Here is a 22,621-nt window from a genome sequence, read left to right as displayed (position 1 = left end):
TACTCATTGGCTCAGAGAGAGAGAGAGAGCTCATATGTGACCAATTAACAGCTGCAGTTACATTTCAACAAAAAGAGAAACAGAGAGAGAGAGAGAGAGGAAAAGTGAACAATGTGCCAGTGAGGTTTTCCATGAACTTTAAACAATGTCATGAAAAGAAAGGTGTTACTGGACATCGTCCGTCACACCGTCTTTTGAACGACTAACAAAGTTCAGTGTTGTTGAGGAGAGAGGCCCGCACTGCAGGAGCAGGTGTGTTCCAGTCTCCTGCTGCTGCTGCTGATGATGATGATGATGATGGTCTGTGGCTCAATAATACTGTGGCTGTAGTCGTGTAAAATACTGCCCCCTTGTGGGCAAAGAAGTCAGACGCTCCGAGTACGTCAGATGTCAAAATGTTCCTGATTTACTGTCCAGAGAGCAGATGAACTTGTTAGATTTACAATAAAATATAATCTACCCATCCATGACGGAGATAAAAAAAATTCAAATTCTTAATCGAGATACATTTATGTTGAATTAGGGACAATATAAGGGTATCTAGGGCTGCAATGAGAGGTGATTGTTCAACCAAATTTAAGAAGACCACTTTTGGGCAATCAGCATCCTCATACCAAGCACTGGACTGGAAAAAACTGGAAAATAGAACTTTATCCCACTCCATTTTCGAGATTGTACATATTTATAACACCAAATGTATTTTGTATGTTTTTTACCGTAATGTTGCTGAGCTGTTATCTGTTTTTTTGATAATCGTCTGTAATGTCTAGTATGTTTTTATTGTGCTCTGAACATCATGTCCAGGGACCACAGGTGCAAATTAGCCGTTTACCTAAACCTGGTATAGAACCTGTTCTATACATGGTCCCTGTTAACAAAAACCAAAAAACTAAACTAAACTAAACTGATGTTCAAAGTCTGAAAAAAAGGTTTATCTGAAGACATTGTATAAAAGAAGTTGAAGATAGAACATCAGATGTTCTAAATAAAAAAAAAACCTTACAGCGCATGTGTTCAACTGGAGTCAAAAACAAGAGTTTGAGAATTGGTGCAAAATATACAGAAGCCCAAAATAGTATGAATTAAATGAATGAATGTCGTTTTAAAACAGGAGACGCTGACATCCAGTTTAAGCATCGTTATTTGACCTAGTTTCACTCTTAAAGCTCGGCTCAAATTCTGCAGAATCTGTCAACTCGCAAATAACTGCAGGTTATCGTTTTCCCAGTTTGAAGGACAGCACACACACCGACACACACTCTTATCAAAAACACATTTGAAATATAATTTATTGCACAACATAAGATCAACATAAAGTGGCACGGTACCCATTTCAATCCTGTTTCGTCAGAAAGAAAGAAAAAAAAAGAAGACATTAAAATAAGTCCTTTACAAAATGCTCACACCTTCCGTTTATGATCATTGTTTTTTTTCGACTTAAAAACAACTGGCTGTAAAAACTGCAGGATTATCTCAGTGAAAACTGCATAGATTTCTAAAAGAAAACGTCATAACAATCCGAAAATAAACCGAAAAATGGCACAATCGGAGCTCGACGACTCACGCTCGAGTCATGAGCTCGTCAACTTCCACATTGTCCCGGTGACTCACAGGCGGTTCAGTGCGTCGGAAAAACAAAGCCGGGGTAAATTCCCAATTCAAAAAGAGGAAAAGCACTTACGAATAGCTGAATAATGATTTCTTATAAATGTACGCGTCGAGGCCAAATTTAAAATTGTCCGTTTGCAGAATACCATTTCATTTTTAAGTCCCATATTTGATCAAAAATAAAACCCATTCCGTTTAAAACAGCGTTTTGGGGGAGCAGGCGTGCGTCACTGTTAAAAAATGAAAGAAAAAAAACTATACGAAACAAATAACATGATCATCACAGTCATTTGTTTAGAATCTATTTACATCTTTGACCTCATTATTTCATTATTTCATATATCAATTCTCCTTTTCATCCTGGTTTCAGAGTCTCGCACACGTTTATCGATGATTTAAATGAGCTGTAATCGTTCGTCATCAGTGGATCATCACTGTGGGGGCATGTGGGGGGGGAACAGTGTCCTCTTGTTATTGCTGATTCATTCATTTTTTTTTTATAGTAATTGTTAGTAAAAATCTAGAGTTATATCTACCGTCGCTGCATCAATCACCTCATAAACCAAACCACGGTGAAAATGTGTGACACTCAACAGAAATGTGCCATATTTTTTCTTTTTTTAATGGGGTTGTACATAATCCACAGCTATAGTATGTACAGTGCAACAGTGAGTACTGACAGTGGGAAATAAGATGGCAAAAAAAAAAACCAAGATTATCATAGATTGATGGCAGTTTCTGATCCCCCACGCACTAACCTGATCCAAACCAGCATTAAATACCAACCCAGTCAATGGTAAAGAGAACAGCACAAAAGCATGCTAACTGGTTTTAAAAAAAAATCAACTCTTAGAGTAAGTCATAAACACAGTTTTATGGGGGGGGGGGGGGGGATACCTGATCAAGGTATTACAGCTTCATTTGGGCTGCCTGTGTTTGCATATTCATAACGGTCGTAACGGCTCACTTAGAGGACGGCAACGGGTCGATCTGTTCCGTCTCCTGACGTTTACTGGGCATTTGAAGTAAATATTACGCAGTTAAAGAACCCCAAAAAACCCCAAGAAAACTTATCGATACAACAGTATATACACACACAAGACAGCAGTGTGGCGTGTGATTTGTTTGGCACAGAGCACAGCAGGCGTTTTACTCTTAAAGATGTTCCATCCTTGAGCCAAGTTTGGATGATTGGAGCCTTTTTAGCGGGGGCCACGCGAACGTTTAATACCTAATTTGTCACCGAAGGAAACGAGCTGGTCATTGTTTAAACGGCTCTGTTCTGCCGCCACAGCAGTGCTGATTAATTGCAACGCTACTTTCCAGTTAAATCAAGGTTAAATCAACAACAAGGCATTCAAACACTACCTGCACCAAAATCAGTTTTAATCATCGAGGTCGGGTCCAGCAGTGCACAATGACTGTTTAGATTAAAAAAAACAAAAAAAACCAAAAAAAAAACCAGAGGGAATAAACAAGATAAATAAACAAAATAAATCCTATAATTCTATTGAAATGACCTCATTTTCAGTATTACAGAGCCTGCCTGTAGAGTAGATCTATCCTGGAATTAACGTCATGGTCAATAATCGCTGAAAAAAAAAAAAATAGGAACCTTTGTCTGCTATTGACAACAGTTGAATAGAACACATAATATCCAAGTAAACATAAATAAAGATGCAAAGTAGTGTTCCAGAGTTATTCGGAGACGAGTTCAAGAAGCAGCGACTTGAGAAAGATACTGAATAGATAGAAGGAGAGCAGAAAGACGGGCTGTTTGTAAGAGAGACTGACTCTGCTTTGGCACCTGAGCCTCAGTGGCAGTGCTCTTCTGTGGGTGGAAACGACGACAACAAAAAAGAACACGGGCGAGAAAGAAAAAGAGACGTGACAGAAGAGGGAAAGAGGGAGGTGTCTCTGAACAGCTCATGCTCCAGGGAAATATCCTCCCTTATCGTTCTCCCTTTGACAGAAGTCTTCTTTCCTTCTTTGCGTCTTCTCTACTTCCTGATTCGTCGGCGGCACCTGTCGATAACACGCGTTACCTCAAATCAAATCAAAGGCAGCAGTTTGTCCAGCGTGAGTTCTCCTCTTACAGCTACAGGAGAACCTTAAGTGAACAGTGAATCCTTTCAGGGAAGAGGTTCTCCAGGTTCTTCTGCAGCAGTTTCCTCAATAGTACAGGGGGGGGGGGGGGTTTCAGTCAGTTTCCTATCTCGGTTCTGCTTCTACAGAAGAACCTCAAACTTCCTCCCGGATGAGTTTCACAGGCTCAGATCCTCTCACAGGCGTTCCTCTGAGGTCGGTTAGTGCAGATCGTTCTGTGGTGTTGAGGTTCTCTTCCTCGTGGGGTCGGGGGGGGGGGGGGGGGGGGGGGGGGTCAGTGTGTGGTTCTATAAATTCTCCCCAGGCTGATACTGGGGTTCTGTGGAAGTGAAGTAGTCCTCTAGGAAGCCCTGCAGGTACTCAAAGGTCGGCCTCTCCTCTGGGTCCTTCCTCCAGCACGACAGCATGAGCTCGTGTAAGGAGATGGGACACTCTGACGGGCAAGGCATCCTGTAGCCGCGCTCCACCTGGTCCAGCACCTCGCGGTTCACCATTCCTGACGAAGGAAACGATCATTTTAATACAGTACACGTAGTACTAAATACTTACTAGTCTAGATGTGCCATTTTATGGCAACAAGTGTGTCATCATACGTGATTAATCTAATCCCATCTCTTTGTTTTGATACAGTTTCTAATGATGGAGAAGCTGGATTCTGAGAATTTGCATGCGTCATCCTACTTCATTGTATCTTCCTTTCATTTTTTTTTAAGATATTGAACACATTAGAGTCATTTAAAGATAGAAATGACAGTAAAAATGATGGTAGTTGAACACTTTTTTTCCTGAGAAACACTTAATAGTGAAGAGCGTACCTGGATAGGGGACTCTGCCTTTAGTTGCCAGCTCTGTGAGCAGCACACCAAAGGACCAGACGTCTGACTTGATGGTGAAGCGGCCGTACAAAGCTGCCTCTGGTGCCGTCCATTTGATGGGGAACTTGGCTCCTAAAAGGATCGCGTTAATTAAAACAAAACAATTAAAAAACGAGTAAAAAAAAAGAAATACACATGCTGTAGGTAAAACACTAAGATTTATATCTTTCTAATTAATGTTTTAATGTGTGACCAAACCTATACCGTCTACCTTATTTTCTTCTCATGTAAAAACTAGCGTGTCTTGACTGAGAAACAAGTGAATAAACACATTAAAGGGGAAATGAGTAGTTTATAGTGCCATCTAGAGGAGAGGCTGAAATTTACAACAAAGACCTGCTGCTCTGCTCACCCCCTCCCTTCCCTGAGCGCTACGGTATCCGCAGCTGGTCAAATGTCGTCCTCGTCGTCTTTCTCCGTGTCAGCAGATGAGGTTCGTGAGGCGAGGGAGAGGGCGAGCTACCGCGGCCGTAACAGACGAAGCGGAGAGAGAGGAGACGGGACTTACGCTACAAGTAAAGAGACGCTTGTTTTGTTCTCTCGCGTTTGTCCTTACAGGCTCCGGTAGAAACATGGCGTCTCGCTGCTAACAGTGGCTATGCAACCGCGGCCCGCGGTCATGTTATTTAACATGACTTTTTGAAACACTACGAAAATGAAACAAAAACTATTATACAGCGACTAGACAATGCAGGAGCACATAATATGTATAAAAAAGTGGATTTTGGGTTATATAAACCCATAAATACTATATATTGTACCTTGAACACTGAGGGCATTAACTAATAGACAAATAAACAACATCTCTACAAACGAGTAGCGAGGACTTACCCTGTCTTGCAGTGTACTCGTTGTCTTCAATGAGTCTCGCCAAACCAAAGTCTGCCACTTTACACACCAGGTTGTCTCCTACCAGGATGTTGGCGGCGCGCAGGTCTCTGTGGACGTAGTTCATCCTCTCCACGTAGGCCATGCCCGCAGCAATCTGGACGGAGTGAGGGGACGTGGTTTTTATATGAAAGAAAAAATCGAATTTTCAGATCATTTTAAAGGTGTTGGTTTTTGTCATGCGCTTTACCTGAGCGGCCATGTCCACCAGCTGAGGCAGCCGGAGCATCTTCCCCGCGTCCCCTTTGAGGAAGTCCAATAAACTACCTGTGAATACAGGACCAGAAATATGGTATTTAGAGACAATTAAAGCATTTAAGCGGTGTGATACAGACTGGCACCACTTCATCCCGTTTCACCTTGGCTCATGTACTCTGTGACAATGTAGATGGGCTCCTCCGACACCACGGCGTACAGCTGGACCAACTTCTCGTGCCTCAGCTTCTTCATGACCTGCGCTTCTTGGAGAAAGGCTTCCGGAGACATGGTGCCGGGCTTCAGGGTTTTGATGGCGACTCGTGTCGTACCGTTCCACGTACCTGAGAGAAAACGCAGCGCGATTATTCATAAATCAACTATATAAGTCTTTATTTTTCTTCTGACAAATTAGATTTAATGGATAGCTCAAGTAACTAATCTGCCCAAAATTAGATGAGTTCTGTATATTGTGTTTTTGTATTGTTCCATTATGCAACGGAGACCAGGAGAAATATTCCAATGCACTTGTACTTGGGCAAATAAAGTTAACTCAAACTTGAACATCTTCATAATTGCTCATTGATATGATCAGCAACTCCTGTGATGAAGCAATCTGATTAATTTAGATACATTAGATCTGTCTGTGCCAAACTAACCCATTTATCTTTTATTGACAGACATCAGACTGGTTCCAGTCTTCTCATCTAACTTTCTGTTAAATAAGCGCATGATATCAAATGGTTTATTTAATTAAAAAATGCATTTAGAACATTATAATTTACCATACTTTGCCTCTTCAGTGTTTGACAGATTCAATCAAATCTTTTTGTGTTATCAGTTATACACCAAACTGACTGCGGCCAATCTCGCTTTACTCGCGCAACGTTCCTGTTGCCTCCATCTGTCCTGGCTTAAACCAAATCATAGAATGTCACCCAGACAACATGAGACCTAGACACCTCTATATTGCCTTACTCATTTGTATTTAAAGGTCACATAGAGTGGTCCTGTTGCACTTATATGTTAGTTATGGAGGTCTACTTACATATATTAACTTGTTTTTATGGTAAAAAACCTCATAGTTGCTGTAAACTAGCCGATAGAAATCCTCTTTTCTGACAGTGATTTTCAGCTGCGATATTTCAGAGTGAACTTTCACCCCCAGAAGACAGAGTCTTGTGATTGGCCAGTACTATCCAGCACATCCGTTCTCAGAAGCGCAGCGCCCCCCTCTGGAACGGCGGATGCACTGCTACTCATTATCAAAACATTGTTTTAACAGTGTTTAAAAATAGCTTCGTCACGACTCCCCGCCACAGTCCCTTTTATGACTTTAAACCGGAGTCAGACCCAGAGTCAGAAGACACTGTTGCTCATGAAACACCTCCACAACGGACGTTATTCTTCTTCTGCGGTTCAATGTACGTAACCGGATGTGCCCGGACTAGTGCCCGGAGCAGGACGATCGGTTGTTCAGGAGAACCGCTGCTTACGTAACTATTACGGGATTTTCAGTGATCTCGTTGAGCCCCGAGATTACAATAAAACACAACGTTCTCAGCAATGGCTGAACTGTTTGTTTCGAACCGTCAGGCTTCATAAACAAGGTAATGACGCAGATACACACTAAAAAAAACAGCGATAATAGGAACTTCCGGTCTAGTTCCGCTTTAATAGTTACTCACTACAGTTTTAACTCCTTTAAAAAGGAGGTAAGAATGTCGTACTAACCCATCCAGACTTCTCCAAAACATCCCTGTCCCAGTTTGAGGTCGAGGCGCAGGGACTCTCGGGGGATCTCCCATGCGTCCCTGGCCAGTCCCTGTGTCTGAGGTTTGGCCACAGGACACACATCTGACAGCGCATGGCACAGCCCATCAGAATGCTCTGAAAGCAGGAAAGAGAGTTGAAGTTGAGGGCAACAGCTTTATATAAAAGGTCAACTATCGCAGCTTTTGGCACTTGTGTCAGTACTCACTGCGGTAGTGAAAGACGAGCTGCTGTAGGCTGGTGAACTGGGTACGGGAGGTGATGTAGAAACCGCCACTGTCCAACTTCCTGATCTTGTAATGTTTAACATTCAAGCCTTTGGTGTTGTCGTAGTCGAGCACCGACAGGCAATATGCCCCTGTGAACGAGGAGAGACAACAGACAGAGACAGGTTAGAGCCATAAAAGCAGGCATATTAAGGCCTTATGTGACAGCTGCTCTGCGGAGTTTCCTAGCAGCTGTGCTGGGCAAAGTCCCCGAGCAGACAAAACCTTAGTGTCAGCTTAGCCTTCACATCGTTCTGTGTGGCCGGCCTACTGATTTTAGCGTTTGTAAAGAAAATGTCCTCAAGACTAGAGATTTCTCTAACCGTTACAGCAATAAATCACATCAAATATGAAAATAAATAAGAGCCTTGCAGCTGCTGAAAAACAGGTTGACTGAGAAATGCCTCCAAGGAGTGATTTCTTTAGTTTATTGTTGACGTAGTTGTCCGATTGTCTGTATAATGATGGGACCTCCTAATTTAATTTAAAAAATGGACATTGGTGGCTATAATATACAAGAGTAAAAATTAAACTTAAAAAAAAATTAAAGTTTTACTTTGATTCCTTTAACATTGCACCATAGTATATTTTGGAGTAATTCCATAGTGCTTACTACTGTGTTTAATGGACACAACAGCGGCTGCATTTGTATAATTTCATGGTATTTTCTGCTCATGTGTGTAAGTTGAATGCCGCACATACAGTGTAGTAGTATCTACGCTAAGCTGCGTGGGTTTTTTTTTTTAGCTCCCATGATTGGAAAGCAGAAGTAGGTCAAGACTTTAGTGCTCGTATCCTCAGCCGTATAGATGATCGCACGTGTCTTGGACACGATATGATATTATTGATACTTGTAACACATGAGTTGCTCGTCTGTCACACTGTGAACCTCACATTTGTCATTGAATACAAGATCCTCCCCCTTTTCCTTTTTTCCTCCTGAGTCTCCTCTCTACCCACTCTGTATTCCTCTCCTTCCCTCCCTCATTATGCATGTGTTCATGTGTGAGTATGTGCATGTGTGTGTGTGTGTGTGCGTTGGGAAAAACGACAGAGACTTGAAGCTAGGGGGGAAATCCAGCACCCTCCAAGGCTTGACCTAGTTCTGGCAGAGGCAAATGATTCACCCCTTTCCATTCACAAACCCAACTCCATTCCACTCCACCCCACCCTTTTTTTTCCCCCTGCACTCCCTCCAAAATAAACCCCCCCGATGAGTTCATCTGTGTCACAAGGTTCTTTCAAAGAAAGATGCACAACTCCCTCCTCACAGCCACAGGGACGGAGAACAAAGATGCTGTGTGAAAGTTAGCAAATGACTTAATTACACGATTCTGCCTCGTTATGTTCAGTCCCAGAAGAACTTGTGTTAAAGTGGGATAACGGCTACTGCACAATGTCGTTTTTATTTTTCATTCTTATCTGATGAAGACGTTACACTCTTCTTGAAGAGGCCGTGTCTGTTCTTCACTGACATCTTAAAACGTAGGTCATTCTGTACGTGACAAAGAAATTACCGCATCTCACGGACAAATACTGTCCATTTCCTTCCAATCGTTTTAGAGGGACACGAGATACATCAAGTCTGGCAGTTACAGTTAAATACACAAGACACTTTTTTTCCCAAGTGAAAACTGATGTACTACATGGGTAGATCTTGACAGTGCAGTTTTTTTTAAGTATTTTAAATTACACATACTGTGTTAAAAAAATGTGTGTACTACTGCCTCCTTCTTACTCACACCTCTCTCTTTGAAAATCAGGCACTGGGTGCAGTTTGCTGCAGATCAGTAACTTGTGAAGTATTTACACGGCTGGACATCGCAAAGTGCGGAACGAGATCGGCACAAGTCAGCGTTCCATCAAAATTTAACGTTGAAGTTTTTCTTGACCTCCGCCAGGTTTTCGCCAGAGTTTATTTGTCTGTCTGTTAGCAATATAACTCAAAGTCACAGACAGATTTGGATGAATTCTTCAGCAAATGTCAGCAATGGGATCAGGAACAAGTGATAAAATTTTGGGCGTGATCCGTAGACGCTGTGCGCCGGCAGGGTGTATTGTGTAGGCACTGAGCTGCCTTGACTGGGTCCGCGCTCTCCGAGTGCTTTTCTAGTTTTAAATAGAACAACTGCAATACTATCTTTAAAACTTACATAAACACACAAATCAATCACATTATAAAAAAAAAAGGCAGCTCAAGAGCTATGAGAAATTTCTCCCTCACCTTTAGTGGTCTCACTCTCTCGCACCAGGAAGGTCCCTCGTCGGTTCTGGAGGTTCAAAAGTAGCCTCTCCGAGTCGCGCCGCGTGATCTTCCCAAAATACCACCTGAGAAAGTGGGCCGTGGAGAATAAGATCAGTGAGGAGCTACTCCAGAGTGTCAGACAAGATTTTAGATCCGTACATATAGAATGTATAAGAGAGCACATGAGTCATTAGTGTCTGCATACAGGACCTGGTTATGCATGCATCATCACAGCTACCTAGAGTGGAAAAAACAACAACTGCTAAACAAACTGTTAGAGCGAAAAACAAGGGAGTAGAGAATTTACTCTTCTGCTTGGATGGAGTCAGACGGAGCCACATAGTTGCTGGGGATATAACCACTCTCGCCTGTTGTTAGGGAGCGAGCGAGCCACCAGTCCCCCTCTCTGTGACACAGACAGCAACGCAAGTCAACAACAAACACAACTACTTTATGCAGCCTGGTTAATAAATGGGTTTTCTAAATGCAAGAAGTGAAGAAGAAGAAGAAGAAGAAGAAGAAGAAGAAGAGGAAAAATGCATAGAATTCATACTTTTTTTTTGCACTGTAAACAGATCCCATGAATAGACCATGAGCAAAAAATTGCTCAAATACTAGATTTCCCTTCACAGGAGAACTGTGACACAGAATAATTCTGTAAACATGGGACTCAAAGTGCGGCCCGCAAGCCAATGGTGGCCCGCGGAAACATTTCTGGCGGCCCGCAATGAATTACAGTTGATAGTTTTAATCCAGGAGCTAACTAAAAAATGTTAAATGTTTATTGGACATTACTGGATACAGACCAATAAGTGTAAACTGTAGAACTGCAATCTGGTCATTAAAATTATAACAAATGGGATTTGTTTCTGTTTTTTTCTCCCTTTTTTCCCTTTGGCGGCCCTCAGTCCAATGTTGGGTTCCTAAATTGGCCCTCAAGTATTACAACTTTGAGAACCCCTGACTTAAACTATGATGCCCATGTTTATTAAAATGAACTAACCTGACAATATAATTAAAGGCTACACAGAAAATAATATGAATTCACTTTTAGATTTTTGGTCTTTTCAATCGATTTGTTGACGGCAAGAAAAAAAAATACAAGGCATTAGCAGAAAACCTTTATGTGAAAACAGTTTAAAATGTGACTGGAGAAGAAGCAGAAGAACAATGTGCAGGTGTGACAATTTACAGAAAAATTACAGATTTAATTTATTTCACGCCCCAAAAATCACTGTCTGTATGAAGTGTTACTGACCTGAAGCTGTACTTTTTCCTAGGAGAAACCATGAAGCATGAGAAAGAAGGAAAGAAAGAAAGAGAGAGAGAGGGGGAGAGAGATAACAGACACAGCAGACACATCAAAACACAGCAAAGAGACATAGCAAGGCAAGGCAAGCACAGCAGAGCAGAGACAGACAGCAGAGGAGGTACGTGTGCAGATACACACTGGGGCTTTTATTCATTAATGCCATAACGTGGGATCTCTGGACTCATGTTATATTGTCACAGAGGGTCTCGCTGCTTTCAATGAATTATATGCTTGAATAATGTATATAAAAACTCAGAAATCAGCCCCAGTATGTAGCGCCAAGACTATATTAACACAGCTGACAGGAGTGCAGAAGAATAAACTAGAGGAAAAGAAACACCATTGTTCCTGATTTTAAACACCTGTGTGTGTGTGAACTTTAACTTAAAAACTGCCTCCGACTTTAATACATGCCCTGTAGCTTTTAATTAAAGACATTATGTGCTTCGAAATGTGTTGATATCCTACAGAAAACAACATTTTAGGTGTTATCCATGTGCCGGGGGAAATATAAGTGTATATCTCGCCGTGTCTGGAGTACTATAATGACGACACTCGTCCTGTGAGAATGTGTTTGCCATCAACAGAGGGGGAAGTATCAGACTGTGTAGACTGACACAGTGTTCGCTCACACACACACACGACGACCGTGTGCCCTCATCCTCACATGATGTGCGTTGACAAATCTGTGGCTTCAGCGATAGAGAGGGAGAGAGACACAGAGGACTTGAATCTTACGTGTTGTTGACTATCTGTAGCCGGTCGCCTTTCCTAAAGGTCAGATCAGACGCTGTCCGTGACTCATAGTCATACAGCGCCACGAATGTAGTGACACCTCCTGCAGGAAACGCAAACATAGAAACACATTTTTTTTTGGGAACAAAGTAATTTAAGACAGAGGGACTTCCCTCTATGACCTATTCACATCAACTTCCATAATTTGGCTTTAACAATAGAGTCTGTGGTTATTTACTGTACAGGTTAACGCTATAAATCTGCGCGAAAGCAATTTGCCGACAACTAATGAGAAATATCGACGTACAGACTGCTCGAGACCGATCGTCCGTGAAGGACAAAGTCACATCCCATCATTGGTTTTTCTATTTTCGAAAGCATCTTCAAACCGAGACACTCGAGCTAAACACCCGACTGGGTCCATTAGATGCTCGGCAGGACGAGGTCGACCCGGCAGAGCTGCTCCTGATTCACCAGCTGCCCCTTCGCTCTCTGGATGGAGCAACATTAACTCAACCATCTGGCCAGTCTAGACACATTACAGCAGCAGCAGCAGCAGCAGCAGCAACACCGTGACACAAGCAACTTCAAAGTCGAGCTGGTTTTGTCTAATAGTGGAAAACAAACGGCACTGAAAGACTTTAAATCTGAGTCAGTCGATGTAACCTGTGGCTTGATATAGAGATGAGATATGACCGCTATACATTACCGTTTAAAAGTTTGGGGTCACTTAGAAATGTCCTTATTTTTATTTTTATAGCATTAAATGAATCAGAAATACACTCTATACATTGTTAATGTGGTAAACGACTATTCTAGCTGCAAACGTCTGGTTTTTAATGGAATATGTACATAGGTGTATAGAGGCCCATTTCCAGTGTTCTAATGGTACATTGTGTTTGCTAATCGCGTTAGAAGGCTATTGGATGATTAGAAAACCCTTGTGCAATATGCTAGCACAGCTGAAAACAGTTTTTCTGGGGGCAAAATTATTATTTTGAATAAAAATCATTATTTCTAATCTTGTCAATGGATTGACTATATTTTCTATTCATTTTGCAACTCTTTTGATGAATAAAAGTGTGAATTTTAATGGAGAACACAAAAAAAAATGTATAGGTGACCCCAAACTTTTGTCAGTCAAAGTAGTTCCACATTATGGGACAGACTCAGATTGAATATGGAAGATTGACGACATCAATGTGTTTAATATGAAAGTAGAATGAGGAAATTGTTGGCTCATATTAGAACAAAGACTGCAAATGGGGAAAAGACAAGTGAGGCTCTGTCTGAATTAATATTCTTACACTGATTACATAAGTTAAAATTCAGCAAGTTGAGTTTTCATTGTTTCCGGTCTTCACACTAAGACAGCTACACATTTATCGTACGGACATGAGAAAGTTATCAATCGTCTCATTCAACTCTCAGCTAGAAAAAAACCAAATATCACACGTTCCCTACCTGACAGAGGTCCTCTATGCGGCGAGGTGATCGTGCCCGTGTGGTCCACGCCTCCGAACAGAGCCATCTCAGGAGTGTTGCTCGGGGCGTGCTGGTGCTGCCCTTGGTGCCCCCGCCTGCCTGTGCCCACGGCGGGGCTCCGGTTGGGGGTTTGGGTCTGCTGGGCGGGGCTCAGGTGGTGAAAGCGCCCGCTGTCCGAGCCCGTGCCGATGGTGCCGTCCAGACTCATGGAGCGCTGGCCCGGCTCCTTGGGCTTGCTCTTGCCCGCCCCCATGTGCAGACCTGGAACAAGAGAAAACTGGAATTAGTCATTTTAATGACAGATGATATGATAAAGACCTTGCTCTGGACTGGTATCACATGTAACCTGCCTCTGGCTAAATGTCAACTATCTTCCCCTTATGACCCTCAAATGAGAAGCGGTCTAGATCAGTCATTTGTAGAGATTTATTGTTTTAGCTTATTACCAAACAGGCTTATTTCCCACACACGGCTTTACAGAAACGGTTGTAGAAATAGTCAGATATGTTGCACACAATTCCTCATTGTTATTGTGAAATTTGTTATGGTGGTTTGTCATCTTTAAATGTTTGAAAATCAACTTATGAAACATCATCTTAAAATCTCAGTGACAGCTTGCCGCTTTTCTTGGTTTTATGTCATTGCAGTTAAAATATCTTTGTTGACAGTGTTGCTATTTTCTGTTGTTTTAAATTCAGTTTTACTGAACTTTCTAGCATGTAAAAAAAAAAAAGAGAGATACATTTTGGTGAACTTCTTCTTTCCGTTCTTGGAAAAAAATATTGAAACCAAAAAGAGAAAATCTCAGAATATCAACGTCATCGTCAGCATAATTTTTTCCTTTTAATAATGGCTCAAATACTTAAATAGAACTAGTGTTTTGAGTCATGAATACAGAACAAATTCATGGATTCAGAAACAGAGAATGATTCTGGTCCGGTTTCATTCACTGACATTTCTTACTTAAATCCACCAGACTACTACACTTGGAGCAGATCCAGGTTCAGTTAGAACTGTTGAGCATACAAATACTCTGAGAACTGGACACCTTGAATCAGTCAGTGCACATACATTCAAGGTCATTTCCGTCTGTTCAGAATCAATGAGCATTTAGGGGGGGGGGGACAAAATCCTCAAACACAGGAGCTTCAGCTCTGTACATGTGGAGTGACGCAATAGAAAGTGTTGGACAGATAATTACTGTATATGGCGTCGTCTCCTTTCCACCCTGCTGCTGAACACATCTATTGTGGCCTGATAAACGCAACAAGTCAAGAGCGCACCGTGTCATTACGAGCAGCAGACAAAGACAAACATGCTCAGACAGTCAAGTGCCGTCGCGAAAAAAAGCATGCGTCCGCACACCGAGTCCAAACCTCCCCTCTGGGCTCTGTGTGACGACTCACTGTGAGAACGGCTACTTCAGGCTCACACACAAATGAAACAGCTCCGTTTCTTTTGAGAATAGAAGCAGTGTCAGTTCCAGATAGAATATTCACCACACGTGTAGGTGTGTGTGTGTGTGTGTGTGTGTGTGTGTGGGTGTGCGAGTAGCTGCTCCTTAGTGTTTAGGAAGCAAGGCTCCATCACACACTCGTGCACAACCATACTTTTGTCTCACATCCTTTTTCCCCGACACATGCGAGTGTTTCCAAGCACACGCGTGTGATCGGAAAGGGTTATTAACAGACCAGGAGAAAGGAACTGGCAGCGGCTGAAAAAAGAACGCGTAGGCGGCCGTTGTACGAGGCATGGACAGATGAGACGTAGAGGGCATTTTAAGTGTAATGTGCAACCAGAACAATAATTACACAGGTATGGGGGATTCGCAAAGATGCTCAAGGATCTGAGTTCCAGAACAGAGAAGTGAGTACATGAGCATCAGAGAAACACATAAATACAAGATTCCATTCAACTCCTGCCACTGTGAATTTCCCATGATGCCAGGGCTGAGGGAATTGTGTGACCAGTAAATGACTGCCTCACAGGCGTCTTTCGACATGTGAAAAAAAAGCGTGCAAGTCTTTGACGGTTTACAGCCTCGACAGAGACAGGAAGCAGCCCTCAAACAGCTACTGCTGCCCAAAAGATGCATGATTTTTGTGGAATTTATCTTGAGGATTCATTTTACCTGTTGTTTTAGTTCAATTCAATTTTATTTATACAGTGCCAAATCACAACATGCATCATCTCAAGGCACTGTACATAGACAACATCACGCAGAGCAGAGAAACCCAACAATTCACACAATAAGACTATTGTGTGAAGCTCAAAGATGTGCAGCCATCTGCCTCGGCCGGTTGGGGTGAAAGGAAAAATGGGTGACAGAGGGATGTTTTAGTAAATGTAACTTCAATTTGACACTGACGACGCTTGTACTTGGTTTTCGCCAAGTTTGGATCTGATCCCGAAACACTAAGTTGCCACTGAATTACAGCTCTGCTTAGTGATCCATTGTTAAAGTAGCGTGTTTTAGCTGCGGATTAAAAGATTGTGGATGATCTTGAGCAGGAGGATCTTTGTTTACATGGACAACATTAACATACATAACCCAAAACAAGTCAATAATGTCAATAAAACGGGAGAGGTTTGGGTTTGTTTCAATCTGCAGTCATTCTCCTTCAAGACATCTATCAATCTTAGCCATTATGAAGATGTGCAAATGGTAATTGGGTAATAATGTCCTGTTATTATGATGACTTTTTTGCTGCAATGTCACATTGAATGAAATGTCTTCACAACCCGCATTAGATGCTATAGTCCTGTTCTGTATAGTATAATCAAATTTGACATGGACACCATCTTTCTCATGGACGGCAGTAGGAAAAAAACAACAACTCATGAAGTTTAAGCACACACCGAGGAGGAGATGTTATGATACACGGCTGACACTGCAAACATGCACACAATGTTTAACACTTTGCTCTCTCCGGGACTTTGCACTCACACGCCAGAAAACCCTCGACAGCCTAAGAGGTGACATATGTAAACAACAGAGCTGGCACCGTAGCCGTGCCTCATGCCTTCTCCTAAAATGGTGTCCAAAGTGGCCGCACATCAAGAAGTGCAAACACACAGAGTCGTACCGACACTGCAAACGGGGCGAGAAATAAGATAAAGGAGGGGGAAAAGATGCTGAGATGCTTTTTGATTTACTCCATCCCCAAAAAAAAAAAAACAAGCATAGAGGAATGTGGGAGAACCAGATTGCACCAATACCACTACGACTGCCAGAGACTGCAACAAGAACAGGCACCTGAGCAGTGGGAGGGCAGGATGGGAGGAAGGAAGTGAGGAGGGAGAAGAGGAGGAGGATGGGAGGTTAACAAAGAAGCTCTTTTTCACGTTTCCCCAAATCAAATTTTATTTAAATTTGCACAACTGTAAAATGAATATTACCAAATTATTTAAACCCAGGAGACGTGACTTTCTGGTTTTAAAAGGTGATGTAAAATAAGGTTATGTAACACTGTGGACACTGTAATGTGGAGGTTACTTTCAGTTGGCGATTTCGAATGAGTCAGATCTACAGTAGATGTTGGCGGTCAAACTAAAGATGCTCAGTTAACAAAGATCAGTGCAGAGTTTATCGAACAATATTGTATTTGCTCTCAAACTAAACCCAGAAAGTGAAAATATTTCACTGAACAAACAAGTGATGGTAGCTTTTAAAAAGGGGCTCAGTGCAGTTAACAGCACATGCAGGTGCAGCAGGTTAGTAGCAACAACTGGACTAGAACTGAGTCGGACTAGGTTTACTGAGGTGAGTCAGTCTGCACGGCTGCAGACTGACACTTGTAACTATGGTTACGACACAAACAATGGCAAAAGGTAAGACAAAAGAAATGTATGCGTTTCAAAGAAAATGCTTGAAACCACTTTGAATATTTGAATACTCGATGCACATGAGAGCTAGTGAAAGTAATGCTGGGTTCACAGCATGTCGAGCTAGCTTACGAAATGCATTCAAACATTTTTTCAGTTTTGCATCGAATAGTCAGATTAACTGATCAACTTATTTTTTTTTATCATCAAACAAATCATTGAATATTCAGCTAACGAGGGTACGTACAGGTCTAGCTTTCCACGCAGGCGTGCTCGCTCACACATTCCATTGCAGTAGCAGTGATTTCTTTGAACTCTTTTGAGTTTGACATTGGTGGGTAGGACAGACTTCCTCTCATGACCTCAAGCAAGTTTCCATTCTCACCATCTTCATTGTGGGTCTCACCAACTGCACTTGAAAGTGTTGTGCGACAAACGGCGCGTGCGCAGACTTGAACTGGAGGTGTGCTCGCAATCTTCCCCATAGCGTCCGCTCGACCGCTGTGGAAAAGTGCGGATGACAACATGGTAGACGTCTGCACACGTGTGGAAAGTTCCCTTATGAAAACACACTTGGAGCGCTATGTTACAAACTGGAGGCTTAAGGACAAACTGAAAATGTTCCCAAATGTGCTTTTTCCACAGTCCATGTCCATGTTCATGTTTCCGCTCCTCTGATGATCAAGATTAGCATAAAGCTCACATCCGAAGCGGAGCAGACGTCGCCGTTAAGTATCCGGTCGTGGCACATGAGCACATTTGGCCAACGACAGACCTCACTGAGTCACAGCAGACGGTAACAGTTGCCACTGTGTGCTGCACAGAGAGAGTGACGGAGTTCAAGCCAGTGTGTTTTCAGTCAAATGGGAACATTACAGTTTGCCCAGGGGGGAGGGAAGATGAGGGAGGAGGTGATGTTTTCCCTCAAGATTGAAATGAAAGGACATTAGTCTTGCTGTCTTGGTAAATGTCCAGTCTACATACAGTAAAATGCAAAAATGATCCATCATCTGAAGAGAATAAGGGTCAAAAGAAGATACTCAATATCAAGGGCCAATTCCAATTCCAATCATAACCCTCAAGCTCAACCCTTAATCTTATTTGGCCCTCAAAACCAAGTGTTGAGGGTTATTTTGTCACTTAGAAATGGGACACCCCTTAAATGCAGATACGTCTTCAGACTGTGGGGGGCAGAATAACGCGAAAGCTCTGTCAACTCCAAAAAAGAAGAAGAACACATTTACGTCACGACAATCAGTTTGTCAGTCAAGTTATTAGGTTGACAGTTAGTTATAAGATGATGCTCATACAAATACCACAACCACGGACATATTCAGCTCACAGTTACCACACACCACGGCTTATTGACAAGTAAACAATAGCAAACGATCGCTTGTCCGCACCGGCCGGCTTTTGACAAAAGCTCATAAAATAATAAAAATAAATGTTACGCAACAATGACGTCAGTAATCCATAATATGGGCCTAAACTAAGATAATACAATGGTTTTCATCATTTTTGCTTTCTGCGCCATCTTCGTTATGTCAAAACACGCAATGCATTCTGGGTAGCCCTTGCTCCCAAGGGTGGTCTCGGAAAATCTCAATATTTAGGGCGATACAGCCCTTAAACTTGCCCCTCAACCTAATTTTTCGGAGAATCGGGACAGCACTTGCACTAGCGGGAGCGCGCATTTTTGAGATTGAGAGTTAAGATTGAGGGTTAAGCAAGGAATTGGAATTCACCCCAAGTGTGCCCCATGCGTCACGTGCCACTTTTCCCTCATTCAAATCTTCTCCGTTTGTACAGCAAATCTGTCCTTAACTTCACAGAACGAGCTTGTTTTCGAGCTGCTGCTGCTCCATCTCACGGTCTGTTCTCCTCTTCGCTCGGTGACAAACAAACAAAAGGGGAGGAGGGGAGGAGAGAGAGGCATGTGAGAGGAAGAAGCTCATGAGGAAGAGAAGGGCACTTTGCTATTCAACTGATAAAAAGACCACTTCCGTTTTCTGTCCATCTCTTATTACGCCAGGCTCCTGGCAGCAAAAAAAAAAAAGCGATCTCTGCTGTGAGAAAAGTGCTGCTCAAGGATGATTAGTCAGTCCGGTGACGTAGGGACCCCGCGGTGCTGAAGGAGGACACAAAGGCTGTTCTGTGCCAGAGGTGCAGTACATTTAAAACCGCGATGAGGCCGTGAATTCAAGGGGATTTTATTCATGACAGCACATGATTGCGATCGCTGTGATTTACTGGATATTAAAATGAAGGGTCATAGTCATTCTTTTGCCCCCTGAACATTTCTCTTGGAGCCTGTTTTATAGGGCTGTTAAACTCTCGTCAATCAGAAGGTTATGATGAGCAGTGTGCGATATTTACAGCAAAATGGCTCAATGTTTTCCTTTAAAATGCTTTTTTTTTTGGTAATGAGTGCCATTTCTGCAGACTAAAGAATCAACGCAGCACTGTGTTGTTGTTGTTGTTGTTTTGATGCGCTGCATGAACTCCCACAGCTTTGCTGAAGAGAGAGAGGATGTGAAGATCCACTTTAGATTAGGGCTCAACACTTACTCATCAAAATCACAATAAATACATGAGTAGATCACAAATTCTGTGATGAATCAGTCTGTTTTTTATATAAAAATGTTAGGGCTGCAACAACTATTCATTTATGAACTGATTAACTAACGACTAAATGTAAACCTGGTAAACAATGTTTCTCCTGGTCATCGAAAAACATTGGAAATCATTCCAATATATAATATCCCATGTTAAACCTTTGTTTATACTGTAAACATCCAGCCCATGCTGTATATATTCTGGAAACTGTCTATAATGCACATTCCATTTGAACTTTTTATAGCCATATTGTTATCTTTCTATATCGCACTTTCCTGTAAATGCATGTTTATTGTTTATTATCTTTATCTTTACCGTCTTTGCTGCTGTGACCATGCATCTTATTGTTTGTGTACAAAACGAGACTATTTGGCAACAACACGACGACATAAATAACCTCTAGCATGTTTTAAGTATCCAGTTGGTTTTTAATCTATAACTTCATATTTACAAAGCTTGAGTTAGCTGATCGCAATTCATTATTTAACCCAAATTGTCAGGCCTACTTTATATATTATAATATTTCTTATCATGTGATAGTCCCCAGTGTTTTCTACATGTTTATGTGTCTTAATAACAACAAACTAGAGCTGAATCTAATCCCATATGGAAATGAGCTGGAATTCATCCAAAGGACTCCAAAACCAACTGTAAATAGAGTGTCCGGCGTAATTAAAAAATCTATTTCCACGGGATAAAACACCAGTTGTTGTCAGCAAAGCTGCTTTAGGAGAACCATGGGGTGGGGTAGTATAGCTGCCTACGGAGGAGCAGCTGTCAGAATGATGAAGGCTTTACTGTGGGGAATTAACAATAAAAGAATACTAATATTCATAATAATAATAATAATAATGAAATTACACGTCAGAGCGTGTGTTTGACAAACTCATCCACAGCTTCACACGACGTAAAACACGGATGTGTGAATGACAACAAATGCAGAATAAACGCTGCTGTTGCTCTCCGGCTCACATACAGCGCATATGCGGCCTGATGAATCAAAACAGGTGCTGGTACAGCTCCATTTTGAATTTCGATGCCTTCTTGGCTTTATATTTTAAGCGCGCGGTCAGTTTTAACGCTTCTCGTCCGATTCAAATACAGATTGAGGGGAACATTAATGACATTTTTGACCACGGTTTTTTATTTTTAGCGAGGTAGTAAACGTGTCTGAGCGGCAACTGAGCATAATGTGAGTGAATGGCCTGTGCAACAATGAAATACAAGTCAGTGTGAGAGGAGGGGGCTCAGACGAAAAAGAAGGGGGTGAAAATACGGTGTAACACAGGCACAAAAAAAAAAACACACACACACACACGTTGTCAATATTCTGACAGAACGTGTTCTTATTTCGCCGCATTAAAGCGTCACGAGCGACGTTCAACTTACCTTTGACGCGTCTTCAGATTCAGCCCCCCAAAAAAACCCTTTTGCCCCCTTCGCTTTTGAGCCGCGTTAGATCGGTACGTCTGTCCTCATTTAGAGCAATAACGATGGTGTCAGTGGGAGCGGCTGGACAGTCGTCGCTGTGGAAACCTGGCACCGGCCACGAATTTCCCATTCAGCGAAATTCGGCAGGATGTTCGCAGGAGGAGCGGGTCATGGTATGGGAGAGAGAGAGAGCCAGCCGTGTGTGTGTGTGTCTTCAGCGAGGAAGGAAGGGGGCTCCTCCGCTGCCGGTGAGTGACGGCGGTGGGCCCGGACAAACACCACCGACACACAGACGAAGAAGAAGAAGAAGAAGAAGCAGCAGTGGTGGTGTTGGTGGTGGTGGTGGTGAGTTCAGCTCAGAGGAAGAGGCGACAAAGCAGCTGTGCTGTAGTGGGAAGAAGACATGTCTCGCACAGGGAAAGAGGCACCGTGTCGTGCGTCAACGACGAAGCGCAGGAGTTCAAATACGAGTGAGCCTGGAGTTTTACGCTTTTTACGTAAGCAGCGGCGGAGTAGTTGCGTAGTTCCACGCGACGCCGAACTGCGCCGGCAGACAGACACATTAATAAAAACGTTATCTTATACAAAAAAAAAAAAGACTCAATTAGCTAGAGTTACGAGCTGTTATTAAAGACAATAAACGACGAAATGTATGTTTAATGGTAAGCAACTGCCTCGTTTAAGCCACAAGTCAGGTGGTGACAGGCTAAATCGGTTGCTAGGCAACACGAACCTGGCTGTTTTGAACAGTTCCGGAACATGAGGATGAGTCAGCCTCAGTTTAGCTGTTGGAGAAAAGGAGCTAAAACTCTGTAAATACAAATAGGCTCATTAATATTGTATGTGCTTAAATTCATGTATTTTTTTTATTATCATTCTTATTATTTTTGGATTCCTGTACAGTACAGGCTGTGCTGTTCTTTGCTTTTTGTTTACAACACAACAACTAACAGTTTTATTCTACTCTTAAATGTGCTCGTTTTGTTAGTATTTGATGGGTTTAAATTCAGGTTATTATCCAAACACAATTGGAAATCCATAAAAAAAAATATTAAATACAATATAATACAAATATTTGAAGCTGCAGTCTATAACACATACAGCATATAACATGTTGGTGAATGAAGATAGAAATAGATTACTTTGATGATTTAAAGAATCTGTCAATGTCTTTTATTTATCAATAAAAGACAAAAAGTCTAATAAGCACGGAAGCGGCAAGTGACTCCCATGCCTGTCTAAAGTCGACAAACTACTGGTA

At 42.1% G+C, this 22,621-nt stretch overlaps 1 protein-coding gene across 1 annotated transcript; it reads right to left on the bottom strand.

Annotated features, from left to right (window-relative positions):
• Positions 1–4,001: 4,001 nt before the first annotated feature.
• On the bottom strand, positions 4,002–21,360 carry LOC310929619 (proto-oncogene tyrosine-protein kinase Src-like; the record flags this gene model as incomplete). Its single annotated transcript, XM_083892432.1, has 12 exons — positions 21,319–21,360; positions 13,468–13,749; positions 12,007–12,106; positions 10,264–10,362; positions 9,936–10,039; positions 7,654–7,803; positions 7,407–7,562; positions 5,837–6,016; positions 5,668–5,744; positions 5,421–5,574; positions 4,530–4,661; positions 4,002–4,210 (listed from the first exon to the last, which is right to left on the bottom strand). The coding sequence occupies exons 2-12, from the start codon at positions 13,739–13,741 to the stop codon at positions 4,002–4,004; spliced, it is 1,635 nt and encodes a 544-aa protein (XP_083748558.1). The 5' UTR covers positions 13,742–13,749; positions 21,319–21,360.
• Between the last annotated feature and the right edge of the window lie 1,261 nt (positions 21,361–22,621).

Source organism: Microchirus variegatus (assembly GCF_963457635.1).
Source record: "Microchirus variegatus genome assembly, chromosome: 7".
Lineage (NCBI taxonomy): Eukaryota > Metazoa > Chordata > Actinopteri > Pleuronectiformes > Soleidae > Microchirus > Microchirus variegatus.
Note: the sequence above shows the minus strand (reverse complement) of the source record. Positions and strands in the feature narration are given on the sequence as shown.